The sequence below is a fragment of the Ambystoma mexicanum genome, chromosome 1p (assembly GCF_040938575.1).
Source record: "Ambystoma mexicanum isolate Mex_15411 chromosome 1p, UKY_AmexF1_1, whole genome shotgun sequence".
NCBI lineage: Eukaryota > Metazoa > Chordata > Amphibia > Caudata > Ambystomatidae > Ambystoma > Ambystoma mexicanum.
Window position 1 is genome coordinate 998,601,827 of NC_090921.1, and position 16,528 is coordinate 998,618,354.

Here is a 16,528-nt window from a genome sequence, read left to right on the forward strand (position 1 = left end):
GTCCATCTGCCCTCCAATAAGTCTTCCACAAAGAGAGGATCTTATCTCACAAGAGTAAGGTTGGGTTCTCCATCCAGAGGTCAAGACACTCAGCCGTCATGCATGGTTTCTGAAAGGCTGAGATACAAGGATTGGGACCTCCTGTATGACGTAATGGAGATTTTGCTTTCGGCCAGAAGGCCAGCAACTAAATCATTGTACCGTTGCCGTTGGAACAAGTTCAGCAATTGGTGCAAGGATTAGAATGTGGATCCTTTCCAATGTGACACACCTATGGTGCTTTCTTTTATATTACACTTCACCAATCTGGGGCTCCAGATTGGAACCATAAACCAGTAAGATAGCTCAGCGGGTTGAGCGCTCGCTGTTGCGATCTGAACGTGATCTGCAGGTTGCAGGTTCGAATCCCGGCTAGGCCAACTCAGCCTTTCATCCTTCCGAAGTCGATAAATGAGTACCAATTTCGGTTGGGTGATATTGTATGTAAATATGTGCTCTGTAAAGCGCTTTGTATAAAGGCGCTATATAAATAAATAACTTATCTTTATTATAAAGGGATACCTGGCAGCGCTCCTCAGAAGAGGATTCCTATTTTAAAATCCCATTGATTAGAAATTGTACAAAGGGACTTACTAATGTATACCCTCAAGTTCCATTAAATGTACCTGTTCGGGACCTAAACCTTGTATTCAAATTCTTAACATGTATCCCAATTGAGCCTTTACATTCATGCCCTTTAAGGCTCCTGACATTGAAAATGGTCTTAATTATCCCAATAACATCAGCACGCAGGGTAAGTGAGTTGCAGGCTCTTTCTTGCAAGCCTCCTTATACTACTTTCTACAAAGATAAAGTCATCCTCAGGGTAAAACTATCTTTTCTACTGAAGGTAGTCTCCGACTTCCATTTGTAGCACAAAATCACATTGCCAACATTCTATCCACCTCCTCATTCAGGTAAAGAAGAGGAGAAATTACATAGATTAGACACAAAAAGGGCTCTAACTTTTTACATTTCAAGAAAGGCTACATTTCGCCAGGTTGTTCAACTTTTTATTGGGTATACCGGCCCCAAATTGGGCCTTGCAGTCACCAAACAAACAACATCCAGATGGATTATCCTAGCCATTGGCGAATGTTCTAGACTTGCGGGAAAGGACCCGCAGGAATGCCTAATGGCTCATTCCACAAGGAGCATGGCAACCTCTGCAGCTCTTCAAAGGGGTGTCCCAATAAATTGCATCTGCTCAGCGGCCACTTGGTCGTCCATTCATACATTTGTCAAACACTATCTGGATTCTTCCTCCAGTCAGGGAGGACTTTTTGCTAAAGGCGTCCTCCATTCGATCCATGATTAAATTGATTGATACTCCCACCTCCAAATTGTTACTGCTTTGGGAGTCTCTAATAAGATGAGGAATACGTGGGAGGACACAATCCATTCGAAGAACCATTTACTTACCCCTGGTGATGTTCTTTCAGTTGGATGTTCCTCCCACGTATTCCTCATCGCCCCTCCCAGCCTACGCCGCCGTACAATTTATGTGTATTTTACACTACACTTTCTGAGAGCCTACGCTCTTGGGTACGACTTGTTAAATCCTCTAAGAAGGGGAAAGGCAAAACAGAACTGAAGCCAACGGTTGCTGCATGCGCTATTTATGCTGATGATGACGTTGACGATCGACGGAGGCCCTCGAGGGACATTGATGCAACGACACTGCATACAGCGCCTTCTGTCAAATTCATTTTCCGAAGCAGCAAAGCTGGAGAGATATAATATCACAAGATGAGGAATACGTGGGAGGAACATCCAATGAAAAGAATGTTACCAGGGATAAGTAACTTGTTCTTCACTATTGGGTTTGCATTAAGAGCCAAGTCCTGCTTTGCTTAGTGCTGTGTATGGCTGGCCCAGGACAGTGATGTCTGGGTCAATAATTCTGTGAGTAATCTTTGAGCCCCCAGGGGTGGTAGCTTCTCCTCCTTTCACTGGAAATGGACCTAAGACCCTTAAATCCCTTTCTACATGTTGCATTCGCCCTGCACTAACTAACTTCAGTATTTTTCCTGCACTGAGTATGCCCTACTAGACCTCTCACCTCTTCCCTAAGGAATGCTTTGGGACACCTCACGGACTACCAGAGGCTTGATATAGGCTAGGGTTGGACTTCTGAAGTTTTAGTAAATTGTGCTGGGTGGCTTATAATTATAAGGCCTATATACTGATGTCTGATTAACATATGTTCTCTTTACTTTGGTGAATGCTTTTATTGTTTGAGTAACTGCTTGTGATTCTAGAGTAGCGTGTAACCCATAGTGGGTTACCTAACTGTGAACTGTATAAATGTTCCTAAAGAAAATGTACTACCTTGAAATATTTAAAATGTGCCTTAGTGAAGTATTGTAACAAATAGTGTTATTCTTATGACTTAACTTTGTTGGTCAGTTCTGCTAAGTGTTACGGTTCTACACAACTGTGGGCAAGGGGAGATAGTGGTGATGGCCATGTGTGGCTCAAGTGTGCAAGAAAACTGTTGCAGAGAGTGCTAAAGTCTAAATCACTGTTAACATGATATACTTCTAAACTTAATGAACAGTCTTAATGAGTCTCTCTTCATTCACTTGTGCCGTACTTCATCTCTTTTCCCCTTCTCTTTCTATCATTTCTTTTCTCCTTTTTCTCGAACGTTTTCCTTCTCTGCCTCTCTGCCTCTCTGCCTCGCTCCCTCTCTGCCTCGCTCCCTCTCTGCCTCGCTCCCTCTCTGCCTCGCTCCCTCTCTGCCTCGCTCCCTCTCTGCCTCGCTCCCTCTCTGCCTCGCTCCCTCTCTGCCTCGCTCCCTCTCTGCCTCGCTCCCTCTCTGCCTCGCTCCCTCTCTGCCTCGCTCCCTCTCTGCCTCGCTCCCTCTCTCCCTCTCTCCCTCTCTGCCTCTCTTCCTCTCCACTTGTCCCTCTCCCTCTCCTTTAAAGGCATTTCATATTTTCACAAGGGTGTTGTATTATTGGGTGTGTGTGGATAGTGGAAAGTTTGCCTTATAAATAATACTCGTCATAAAATTGTTTTATTTTTGTGTATCCTAACCCAATAGACCAGCACTCTGTTATGCAGATAGACACTGTATGTTATATTCAAGATGATAGTTTTGTTGCAGTGTTTTTGAGCTACTACTTTTCCTTCTTACCAGCATCCCAATCCCAGGAAACTGCTCTTGCTCAAGTAGCTCAGGCCGCAGCAGGACTCAGCATTGAGGCAGTGGCCAAACACACAGCAGAAGGAAGCCAGATTCCTGAAGTCAAAACTGGTCCTCAGTCCATTACCTCGAGGGGCAACAGGGGCAGCATTGCAGGACGTGGTGCCAAATCGGATACCCACACAGGACAAGTACAGAAGCAGCATAGCTCTGACCATTCTCAGGTGGGTAAAATGTCCTTGCTAAAACATAATGGATGAATGTCTACACTGATCTTGCCTTGTAAATGTGGTTACACTATGGATTATCAATAAGCATCCTTCTTTCAAAAAGGTTAGCTGTAGAAATTAGCATAAGGGCCATGTATTATGTGACAGAAACCTCTGACTAATTGTATATGGGCATACAGCCCTGCACTTAACAGTGTATGCAGGATTGTAAGAAACCTGAGCCTGTCCTCACATTTTCTCCCTTTGGAACCCTTGCTCAGGTTGCCACAGAAGGGCCATTACTTGTGGATACCGACCCTGTGGGCAGACATGTGAAGGTGAATCACCTGAGTAGGGGGTCTATGGGGAGTGAATGGGGGATGCCTGAGTGTAAAACACAGTATTCCCCCCCCTTCCCAAGTATCTATCACCCTACTCTCTCCCCATTTCCAAAATATACTGGGACGAGGAAGAGGCGACCGAGAGTTAGGAAGATTAACTATGGAAAAAGTACTGGGAGGAGGAAGATGTAGGAAGAGGCCTACCCCACTGCACAACTAGGTGTCACCACTTGAGGCCAGGCAGAGTCAGGCACTTGACCGCAGTTATGCACACCTGCACTCTGTTAAATACAACTCCAGGACTGATCAGGAGAAAAGGGGTCCAAAGGGTCAGACATGTCCTATTAATTAGCCCAATGAGAGTCAGACAAGGGAGGCCTAAGAATCGCACCTGAAACACCTTAATAGGCCTTAGGTGTATAAAAGATGGGGCACTCGGCAGTGCAAGGTGCAGCAATTGGGAGAGCAGCAGGGAGGCTGCGTGGCTAAGTCCAGCAGGGGATCCCTTCTCAGTCCTAAGCCAGGGTTTGCCAGTAAAGCGGAGCGAGCTGAGGTTGCCGGCTGGATCATGGAAGCAAGGGAACAGGAGTCTGCAGCTGGAGGAGCCCGGAGGATCCGTAGAAGAACGGGACACTAGGACGCTGACCTGGTGTGTCAGAGGGGTTACAGCGTGGCAAGGGAGCTGTCTCCATGGAACCGGATTGGGGAAAACTCTGACCTGTTGGCCATATCCAGGCCAGTGCTCGTTCCCCTGGGACTTGTGCAGATCCCAGGTGTATCTGAGGGGCAGGTTGTGAGACCCTGACCTCGAAAACCCGCCTCCCCGACCCAAGGTAACTGCCCACCAGCGCTTCGCTACTCTGTGAGTTTCATGAGAGAGAGAGAGAGAGAGAGAGAGAAACTCAGTAGCGTACAGTTTGCTGGAGCTGGAGCAGTAGCAGCGGAAGGTGCAAGCAGCATGATAATTGAAAAGCAAAGGAAATCAAGAGAAAAAAGGCGCACAAGCAGCACGAAAGCAGAAAAAGCGAGTTGTGAAGAACAGAAAGAAAAGAGAGGGTGCGAGCGACCCGAACGAAAGAAGGAAAAGTGAGAAAGTTGCAGGCAGCACGAAGCAAACAGAGGGGAAGTGTGCAAGACGTGCAGCAAGGTAAAGAAAGTATGCAAGATGCACGGCTAGACAAAGGAAGTGTGCAAGAGGCACGGCAAAGCAGAAAGTGTGCAAGAGGCACGGAAAGGGAGAAGGTGCCAGAAAAGTGTGCAAGAGGCATGGAAAGACAAAAGGTGGAAAAGGAAAGTGTGTAAAACGCACGGAGGAGCAAAAGGCGCCTGAAGGAAAATAGAGTGCAAGGAGAGGGGCCAGGTATCAGAGTGGTCGCGCATGGTGAGGAGCAAAAGCCCTGCATTCTCGAAAGTCTCTGATACTGCCTAGTGTTGACCAGAGGAGGTGTACAGCGACACTTGATAGAAGGTGGGAAAAGTGGGAAAAGTGGGAGCTACACTGAGAGTGAAGTGGGAGTAAAATCCTCCAAGGTGAAGGAAATGCTGTTGAAACCTCTCAAGAAAGGACTGTGCTTTGAGAGGTGCATCCTGACAAGGTGAACCTTTTTTTTTTTTGTGTTTTGTGAACTATTAAGTGAACATTTTGAGATAAGAGCGGCCTATGCTTGGGGAAGGGAATCCTGAGAGGCCCAAAGGAAACTGTGAAAGGCATTGTTGTAGGGAGAAAGGCAGAGGCTTGGGGAAAGGAACCCTGGGAGGCCTGAAAGGAGCTGTGCACCTTCAGTTAAGACGAGAAGGAGCCTAAGTTTGGGGGAAGAGATCCCTAAGGAACCCAAAGGAATTATAAAGAGAGTGTGAATCCTGTAAAGAATTCATGGTGGCAACAGTAAAGACAGACACAAGTGATTACAGTTCAAGGGTGTTTATTAAGCTGTAAAGGTAGGTTGGAAAAAGGCTTAATCTATACCTAAATCTAAGATGGGAGCAAGCTTCGCCCGTCAAACAAAAATAAGGCAGTCCTTGTGGCGTCTTGTCAAATAAAAAGCCTATACTAAAAAACCTATTGCCAAACCTTACGCTAAATACAAAAGAAGTGTGGGATAAGAAGGGAGAGTTCACAAAATAATAGGTCAGGATGCAGTAGTCCGGGTCTCCCTTCCCCATGTTGTAAGCACAGGACAAGGTAGGATTCGGGAGCACAGCACACGCTCGAGCTTTCCCAGCACGAGCGAACAGTTCCATTCTCAGCAATCGGGGCATTTCGGGAGGTTGTCTCATTTCTACAAAAGTCTCTTGCCGCCGTGGAACTGATTTATTCAAATATAATAAACCTAAAAGCTATTTTCTATTTGCACGTTGGGTGATATCTTTCCACCCTTGGATCCCCCTCTTCCGGGCGCAGATCCCTTCTCGAATGGCAGCTTCCCTCTGCTAGGTTCACTGCGGTTTTTCTCAAACCAATCTCTTCTGAGACATTCACAAATCTCAATGTCCTTTCTATACAGTTTAACTTGGACAAACCTCTGCCGGGTTCACTCTTGTCAAAACACTGTATATTGGGGCTTTGGCCTTCGCCCCTCTGTTCATCTGCATCCCTAATTCTGGTTCACTCTTGCCAATCTTGTTAATTGCATTTTTGCACCATTCAACTTTTACGATGCAGGATTCACTTCCTTTAGTTTCACAATCATCTGTCGGTCAAAAACCTTTGACTGTACAGAGGATTTTACAAGACCCCTGTATGACCACTGTGACCCCCTTTTCGCCTTTCCCAAAGCCTTTTGGTTACAATCGCCCAGAGTTTCCTGAGTGAGCACCCACGTGGTGCTGGTCTCCTCAGCTTCTGGTTTTCCCCCTTTATGATATAAACAGTTCTTTGTACTTTCACAGTTCAATTAGCCGTTTGCTACTTTCGTTCAACACAGTTCGGTTTCTTATCGATTCTCCCCTCAACTCACTAGCTGTGATGAACCGCTTGGCATTCCTTCTGTTTGGAGTCAAGATTGGTACCACTGAGACAAGCTTCTCTCCCTGGCTTGGTTATCAGCTGAGAAGGGTCTTGTGTACCATTGACATCTGCTGCAACACACACTGGCTATTCGCGGTCTTACGATTCCTTCTGCATAGGTTTCAAAGGCCTTGGTCGGAAAGGGCAAGGGTGCTTCTCTCCTGGTCTCCCTCTCGATATGCGCTGTCTTTCTCCTCCTCTTGAACTGCCATGCTGAGTTAGTCTGTATTGCGCTCTTTTGCTTCACCTTTTATCCCAGTGGCGAAGGGAAAGTCCAGTCAGGTGTGTGGTTCTGGTCAATTGCCTGACCTTGCTTGACCCTGGTGTTGGGACATGTCCGGTAAATGGCTTGAGTGTTAGTCTGTCGTCCTTTGTAATATGCGAAAGTGTTTGCATCGGATAAGGTGAGGTAGAGTTGTTGAGCATCCTACGTAGTAGGTTCGGGAAAAGGTGTTATAAGAAGGGGGATACTGCGTCTCACCCGTTGGTGTCCCACTCGCCGAGGACCCCCATCCAGGTGATCCTCCCTCACTGTTCCACCCCCAGGAAATTGATCCAATAGCGATGGTGTGTCCTGGCCACCTGGATGACGGACCCCCCATGGTCTCGTAAGGGAGACACAGTCAGGTTTCTCACAATCCTTTTGAGCACAGAGGCCTAAGCTTGGGGAAGGGAACACTGAGAGGCCCAAAGGAAACTACGAGAGACTTTGTTGAAAAGAGAGAGGCCTACACTTGGGGAAGGGAACCCTGGGAGGCCTAAAAGGAACTGTGACTCTTCGTTTTGTGAACCAGAGGGGTCAGAGCTTGGTGGAGGGAACCCCAAGAGACTCAGATACATTGTAAACTGTATTGTCCTGCTGCAAGAGCCCTACCTGGAAGATCCAAAGGGCAGCCCTTTTGCGTTTAACTATTTTTAAGCTGGCAGAACTAAACCCGACGGTAAGGCTGCCTGAAACCAGCCTTGGTTTGCATTTCTTTTTGAACCACCATTTTTCTTTAAGAAGACCTTACATCATATTTGTTTTAAGAGTGAGGGCAAACACAGGTTTTGACACAGGCAGACTTTGGTTTTGGACTTAGAGACATCGTCGGCCCTTAGAAGCATCAGTTGAGGGAACTTCCCTTTTGACTGACATGCTTTGGCAACGCAGCACTTCATGACTTTCCTTTCTTGTGTAAAGGTGATGGTGACCGAAAGCAGGCATTCTCACAATGGAAAGTCTAATTACACTGTTTTACTAACTGAGTCACGTTTCAAATTCTTAGAGCTTATTCTCCCAGGGCAAAGCTGCTATAAAGGCACTCTTCAGCAGGTGACATTGGTGACATTTTTAATGCAGCCTTGTTAACATCACTTTGCTTCTACTCAAATGTTAAAGGCCTGTGTTAGTTATTATTTGATCAAGTGTCTAGAAATGTAGGGCCTGATTCACAGAGCGTTCTCCTATGGGACTGCGCCATTATAAAATGCTTCTGTGAATCAGGCCTTAGTATTAATCTCACTAACGGTAGCAGCTTCTTATCTAGTAATCTTTTATAAGTATGTGAATATATTTAAAATACAGTTGAGATCACTTTCTCAATCATGGAATCCATTTCACAGACAGATTGACATACTTAGGAATGTTTTACCTAGTGTCAAGCTGGGAAGGCATCTGTAACCAAAAAAACCTTTTTACATTAGCTGTTCCTGCCCATTGCTGCCATGATCTTAGATCCTATTCTCCATCAATGACAGTGAGGAGTAGCAGGTACGTCTGGTAAAGGGAGCCAGTAACTGTCGGATTAAGAATTTCTGTTATTTTATAGCACTTCATAGTGGATTCCTTCAGTTTCTAAACACTGAAATACCATGTGGTGTTATTGTCCCATCTTCATGGTACTAGGCTTATCGACCTCAGAAGTATGAAAGGTTAAGTCTGCTCTGCCACCGGATTCAAACTTGGGAAAGGCTGACTGTGTGTAGGAGGCCTCAATCTTTTCTCTTTGAGAATTATGTTCTTTATAGCGTTTTCATTGAACATGTGATTTTCTTCACAACTTACTGCGTTTAGCAAAATTCATCGTTGCCAGTAGAGTTTGAGAAAGGCCACTCCTCTCTGGATCAAACTGGCTCTTTCTGAACATTTCTGTGCACGCTTGTTTTGGTGTTTCTGCATTTTTCACGTTGTAAAGTCAATCAAGATTCTTTTCAAGAAGATTCGTTTTTTGTAAGCTACTTCACATCAGCAATGATTCTCATGGGGAGTACCTTAACCATCTTTTCCCTCATGACATGGACAATTGTGAACTTTGCCCAGTTTCTCCTACAGAATAAAACAGCAATTGGTTTTCAAGCTGCATGAATGTGAGCCATCTAGCCAAAAAAGAAACCTAGAAAAACAGTGCGCTTTACTAGGAGACCCACCAGGGAAATGTGCTACCTGCTGCCTGTCAGCCACTGCTAAATAAAACCTAGAACCTTCTGCAATGGTTAAAGCACCCTCCAATTCTCCTGGTTCTGATGGTAAGCGAATGCTGGAAAGAGGCACCTCTGCATTGGCATTGGTTACACAGGTATTAGAAAGGCCATCAAAAGTCTGGGTGCCAATATACTGTTTGGACCCAGCACTGCAAGCCTCGGCATTGAAGAATTAGACACCTTAAGTTTCAGCTGTAATGTACTTCAGTAACATTGTCGATTAGTACCTGGCGGGGTGGGGGTGTTGGCGTCCTCCCAGCCAATGAGGAGGCACAGAAAGGGGGCTTTATCACATGGTAAAGCCCCAGTGCTGGGCCTCCTCAGAAGCGGGAGGCCGCCATTTTGCTTGCCGGTATCTAGGTAGGTGTGCCCCCATGTCCCCTTCATCCAAACCCAATTTCCACCCCTCCAACATGCTCCCATCCCCTCCCCACTTACCTTGCGCTCCTTTATTCCTCGCCGGTGCCAGGAACACTGTGTTCCCGGCATAGCTCCATAGCAGCAATGGGTGCATGGAAAAGTTCCCATCTCCTCGATCCATGGTGGCCATATAGTTTTGTAGTGTTTACAAGTTGAGAAATGGCAAACACTCAGTTTCTCAACTTGGGGAAAAAAAATATTAGTATCCTGGTACAACATTCTGGGATACTAATAGCAATCCACCCCTTGCAGGAGTGTGAGGGGGGCATTACCTGCTTGGGAGGTATTGCTTACATATGATAGTTCACGACTTCCTTACTGAGAAACTCCTGCCGCCCCTCTGTCATTGGTAGAGAGAACAACTTAATCTGTCACAGTTGGAGGAAAACCTAATAAAAAAAAGATTTTTTTTTCCTAGTGCAAGTGCTGTAAGGGGTCAGAGATGCGAGACGGACACTTATGTAGAGTTTTCTCACAAGTCGCCATTTTGTTAAAAGCAATGGGTTGAGATAAACGACTATCTTTCCTTAGCCTAACAAGGATTTCCCGACCTAACAAACTAAGGCTAAAGGAAAATGGCCTAATGTCCAAAGCTAGCTATCCCTCGCACTAATACATGCAACAAAATAATCCAGGAACCATTTGGCGGTTTAAACTTCACAAAAATAACATATAAAGTCAAACACAAAAGATATATACAGGAATCCTCGTGGCCAGAGTTCAATCCCCTTCCCCTTGATCAATTCAGATGTTTCAAATCAAAGTTCAGTTTCAAGAAAGTTCAGTTTATAAGCCTCGTTCCACTCCAGGTAGAATATGAAAGTTCTCTTCATTCAATATATCAAAGTTCCAAAGGTTTTTCCCCACGCTTGCAAACAATAGTTACATTTGCACAACCTTCTGCTTGGCAAACCAACAAGACTTTCTCTTCACACATCAGCAGCCAAAGTAAGTGTTCTTTGAAGACCAATCCCTTCTTATCACATCAGATTTCTTCTTTAGAAACAACATCTTAGTTGGGATGGTTATACAACTGTTCATTAAACACTATGATGGATTTTCTACTTTTGTCCACCACAACAATATATCACATTTACAGTACTTCAAGTTATCGTCTTCCTGGTCCACTCACCTGCCAGGATTAACCACTATTTATCCCTTTTCCTTGTTTACTCCCCTGCGAGGATAATATTACTACAACTTGTACTCTGTGGTAAGGCTTGTTCCAAACTTTCCACCTTTAAATTCTCAATAGGGACAGTTGAATCAACAACTGCTTCTTGATTTGTTCTCGACTTTTAATACAATTGTCTTACAGCTTCTCTCACAACCATACTGTAAAAAGAACAATAGTTCTCACTGTTAGGGAGAATTCTCTATTAAGGCTAATTTCCCAAACCTAGTGAGTCCCCCAGCAGCTTTGCTGGATTTTTGGGGTTTATTTTTTCTCCTGCTAAGAGTGAGACTCTTTTTCTCCCACTCTTAGACATGATTTGAGATATCCTTTGACTTTGTAATGTGTTTTATGGGCTATGGGGTCTTTTACTCCATAGGGTTTCATGTGGTTTTTGGTAAGTGTGTTACACCGCACCATCAGTGCAGTAACACAGGGGTGTCATAGTGACCCCCAAACATAGACTCCATACCCTGGGACTGACAACTGTCTCCCAGGGCATGTAAAGTCACCTTTGACTTTACTAGTCTTAAATTGTGAACAAAACCAGTACAATCCATCATATTGTGGAAGTACTGATAGGGGTAATTAGATTGCCCCGGGGTCTGTTTTTTGAGGGGGCACTGTGCAGTCCCCCCTCGTCGGGTTTCTGGCTGGTGGCAGTGGTTACCATGCGAAATATTCCTTAAGAATATTTACTATGGGATTTTCCCATTTATTTTAAACGCACCACTTTTTGGTGCAATGTTAAAGATACCGCCGGGTTATTTATTTAATATTTATTACCCGGTTGGGTCTTTTCGACAGGACTCGGTTTTAAAATGGCGTTTGTGTTCGCCTCTGTAACTCCAACCCAAGTCAAGCCCTTTGTTCCACTTTTTGGCGGGCTTCTACACAGAAGCCTCCAAAAGTGGTGCCACTCTGTCTGGGTACCACAAGGGGTGTGGGAGGGGGTTTAGGCACCCTGGACTGAGTTGCCTTGGCAACTCAAGTCGCACTCTTGTGTGATTGGCTCACCACTCACCACTTAGCACTTAGCTAGGCTGAATGAATGGGGGTTTGCTGCATAAAAGCAGGGCTTTGGGGACTGGAACTTCAGAAGTCGCCTCAGGACCTAAGAATCCGAGGAGGGAGAAGCTGAGCCGACCTGCAACGACGACTCCACCGGTGGAGTCCTGCTGAACCGTCTCTCCACTTTTCCCGACGACAGAGGAGATCTCCAGTCCGGAGAGTCTTCTTCCTTTCACTGGTGGGGATAACCAGTTTTGCCTTCTTTTCACCTTCCTGGAGCATCTCGTGGCCGCCTTGCCCGTGCCAAGCACCCCGGCAACCGGAATACCACGGCTTACCACTACCGCAAAGAGAAGGGTAATAATACCTTTTAACCGAAGAACTCCACGGCTGGTTTCTTCCCCGGCAGTGCAACGACCTTCATCTTTCCTCCACGGCGAGACCTCCTCTTCCTCTGGACGGAACACCGACTTGCACCTGCTGCCAGGAACAACTGCCCCCGCTGGAGCTTCCTTCACACTTAAGGTACTGTGTCCCGCCTGGCTTCCCTTGCGACAGATTGTTCGGGGTGACAGTAAAGCCTCGACTTTCTAACCTGGGCTGGCCTGGGACAACCTAGCTAACTTTTCCTGACTTTGATTTCATTCTTTGTGTGCAAACTATCTACAAGACTCTGGGCATAACCCCACTGTGTGAACCTGGACCCCTTCTGCTTGCTCTCTCCAAGAGTGGGCAAAAGCATAGAAATTTGTGTGCTTCCATAACTCTGCCCTTTTCCCTCCCTTTTTAATAACTTATTAGAGTGCCATCTTGTGTTAAGCGCTCGCCTCTGTCTAAAAATAAGTGGTGTTTCTCATTAAGACTTGTCTAATAAGTAATTAGGGTTGTATGTATAGAATAGTGACTGTGTGCTGAATTTACTTTTCTCTTTGTGCTAGTGTAATCTACAAGTGTGTCTTTAAATAAATAACTATATACTTTTACACCAAAGCTCTGGTCAGTGTTTGCTTGTGCTACTGTATCTCTGTACCTGTTGTGTATACTCTATATACTGCCTAACTCTTCTTGAGCGGAGTCTGACTGCGAAGCCACAGCTACCAAGTGAATCTGTGTGGTACAGACTGCTACCAAGTGGGTTTACTGCCAAACACCTTTAGTCTTAAATCTTTTGCAGTGGTCCCTAAGGGAACTGCACAGGTTTCTGCCTAACACTGGTGTACAGCGGTGGGATTTGTATTGAGTATACATTTTAGTGTGCTTATAGATACCTTAGTGCAACTAACCGCAAAGCCTAGCACTAAAGAAGTTATCTTCTAAAACATGTCAACTATGGAAAGTTATAGTCAAGAGTCCCTTGCTACAAAAACTGCTGATTGTTTGAGTTCTCTGTAAGCATAAGAATCTCCTGACTAAAGGCAAGAAAATGGAGCTAATAGAAAGGTTGTTAGCAAACCAAAGTCTGGATGGTGGTTCAGAGGAACCTACCACTCCAGCAACTGTAGATAACAGCAATGATATTGATATGAATGTTAGTATTGATAACTTTGAGTCAGAAGCAGAAGAGGAGGTGGAAGATGATAGAGTTGTCTCTCCTGGGCCCCTACCTGCCCTGCCAGCTGTACCTACTGGACCCTTACCAGGTCCCACACTTAATCCTCAATTTATGGAACTAGAAAAAATGAACTTGAATTAGAATTCAAAAGAATTAATGCTCAAACAGAACAACGGCACCAAGAACTAAGGCTCAGAGAAATGGAGCTCAACCATGAGCTAGAAATGAAAACATTGTCTGTGGAAAGTGCTTCTCTCTCCGAATCCTCTAGGAGTTCCAGTCCCAAAAGACCCCGGATGCCTAAGGAGTTGGTGGGTATGTATGAGCCTAAGTTGGATGTGTTGGATTGGTTGAGTTTGTTTGAATATAATCATGGGCTCCAGAACATTACAGGAAATTAGTTACTTTCCTGGTTGTTCTCTAGGCTGCCCCCTGTTACAACTGATGTGGTAATGGAGTTGGGGGAGGAGGATAAGAAGGATTATGAATGTGTGAAACTAGCTTTGATAGCTAGATTTGGGAAGACCCCTTCCCAGTACCTTAAGAGGTTTAGGACCCTCAAAAAGCATGATGGCACCCATTGGGCTACCTGGGTGAGTGAAAGTTTGAAGAACTTAGAGGGATGGATTAAGGGTTACAAGGTGAACACTTATGAGGGAATGAAGAATCTTGTGATGTTGGAGTCAATTTATGATGCCTGCTCTCCTAAGCTCAGACAGCACTTGGCTGATTCAAAGGAATTAGATTCCAGAATACTAGCTAAGGCTGCTGACTTGTGGATTGCCAACAGGGCTACTCACAAGGACTCTGGGGTAACTCAGAAAAAGGATGAGGGGAAACAGCCAAAAAAGGACTCCAAAGAGAATTCTAATAATTCCAATCCCAAAGAGGGCCCCAAACAGAACAATAAGGGTAAACCACAAGGGAAACCAAATCAGAGTAGTGTACCCTCTGGTGGTAAACCAGAAGGAGGTCAGAGCAAGCCACCATTCCAGAAAGCATTTGGTAAATGCTTTGTTTGTGGCTCGTCTGACCATGTGAAAGGAGATCCCAGATGTAAGGGTAAACCTTCAGGGGTCCAACTTGTCTCCTTAGCCTTCGCTCCAGAGGTGGAAGTACAAATGGCAAGTGGAAACTTTCTACTGCTGGCTGATGAACCCATTGGAGTCTCAGAGAGTGTTTCTTTCGTGTCTCTGGGTCTGTGGGAACAACAGAATTTAGATGTCTATAACTCTATCCCAGATAATACTAAAGAGTATTATAAGGACAGTGTCCAGGTGAATGGTCAGGAGACTCCTGCCATTAGGGACACTGGGGCCAGCATAACTGTGGTGGATAAATCTTTTTTTCAGGCTGAGGATGTTGCTAAGGCACCCAAACGCCTCACCAAGTTAGCTGGAGGGCCTGTGCAGATGCTTCCCCAAATACCAGTTCTCATCCAGTGTAATGACATGACTGTGAAGATACCTGTCAGCATACAAAGTGAGGTACCAGGAAGGGTTCTGTTGGGAAATTACCTGAAAACTCTTGGAGTTGTGTCACATACCCCCAGACCTCCTAGTAAAAGGTTAAAGGAGCTCACCAGACCTGCAACCTGTAACTCCACCTCCAGCTGAGGCTGAGAGGGAGGTACAACCCTGTATGGTGGAACTAGACTCTGAAGAAGAGCTAGTGGAAGGCCAAGAACTCATTGGAGATCTGGATCCTGTTGACCATCCTGAGCTGCAGTCTTTCCTGGCAGAAGGTGGACCCAACAGGGCAGACTTCAGTAAGGGACAGAGAGAATGTCCAACTCTGGAAGGTCTTCGCCAATCGGCAGCCTCTCAGGCTGATGGGCAAGAGCCTGGGAAGTATAGGTTGCACTGGGAAGATGGCCTCTTCTACAGTGAACCAACTGAGTCTGCACCTGGAGACTACAAGCGGCTTGTAGTACCTCAAGAAAACGGACAACAGTTCTTGCAACTGGCCCATGAGATTCTTTTGGCTGGTCACTTGAGTTTCAAGAAGACCAAGGAAAGGCTCTCACTCTACTTTTATTGGCCAAAGATGGGGGCTGAGGTAGATAAGTTTTGCAAGAGCTGGCATACCTGCCAGACTTCTGGTAAGGTTGGGTCCAAGAATGTGGCACCTTTAGTGCCTCTCCCAGTTGTGGGAGTCACATTTGAGAGGGTAGGGATTGACATTGTTGGTCCCCTTGACCCCCCAACCTCCTCAGGCAACAGGTTTATCCTTGTTGTAGTAGACCATGCTACTAGGTACCCTGAGGCAATTCCTATGAGGACTGTTACAGCTCAGGCTGTGGCTAAACCCTCCTTGGTATTTTTACCATGGTTGGGTTTCCTAAGGAAGTAATCTCTGACAGGGGGTCAAATTTCATGTCCCACTACATGAAAGCCATGTGGAAAACCTGTGGAGTTACTTACAAGTTCTCTACCGCCTACCACCCTCAGACAAATGGGTTGATAGAAAGGTTCAACAGAACCATGAATAGCATGATAGGTGCTTTAGAAGATCCCCTTAAAAGAAAGTGGGACCTTCTATTGCCATGCCTTCTCTTTGCTTATAGGGAAGTCCCTCAGGAGGGAGTAGGTTATTCTCCCTTTGAACTTCTTTATGGCCATCCTGTCAGAGGTCCATTGGCCCTGATCAAGGAGGGGTTGGAGAGTGCTCTTTCCCCCAAGCCAGTCAGAGTGACTGACTATGTGATAGGTCTCCGAAGGAGAATGTCACAAATGATGGCAGAAGCTAGTGATAACCTGAAAGCTGGACAAGCTCTGGTCAAGCATTGGCATGACCAGAAGGCTAACATGGTTGCGTTCACTCAAGACCAGCTAGTTCTAGTTATGATCCCAACAAGGCAGAGGGCCTTGCGAGATAAATGGATGAGACCCTTCAAGGTTGTGGGTAAACTTGGAGAGGTGAACTATCTGGTGGACTTGGGCAATCCCAAGGAGGCTCCTAGAGTCTTCCACACCAACCGACTAAAGGCGTATGTCTCCAGACCTGAAGTATGAGCCTTGCTTCTAGCTTCAACAGAAGAGGAAGAGGAGAGTGAAGCTCTACCTGATCTCCTCAGAGGCTTACCCTTGGACGAAAGGATTGAACGAGTAAATCTCTCTTCGAATCTGACACCTGAGCAACAAGAAGAGTGCAAAGCCATG

The 16,528-nt window shown here is 45.7% G+C and overlaps 1 protein-coding gene across 1 annotated transcript in view; it reads left to right on the forward strand.

The window, feature by feature from the left end:
- The window catches only part of HYDIN (HYDIN axonemal central pair apparatus protein), a 3,273,799-nt gene that overhangs the window by 1,883,119 nt on the left and 1,374,152 nt on the right, over positions 1-16,528 (forward strand). Inside the window, exon 41 of the mRNA XM_069654775.1 lies at positions 3,185-3,414. Within this exon, the coding sequence (XP_069510876.1) occupies positions 3,185-3,414 (230 nt within the window). The remainder of the gene's footprint in view (positions 1-3,184; positions 3,415-16,528) is intronic.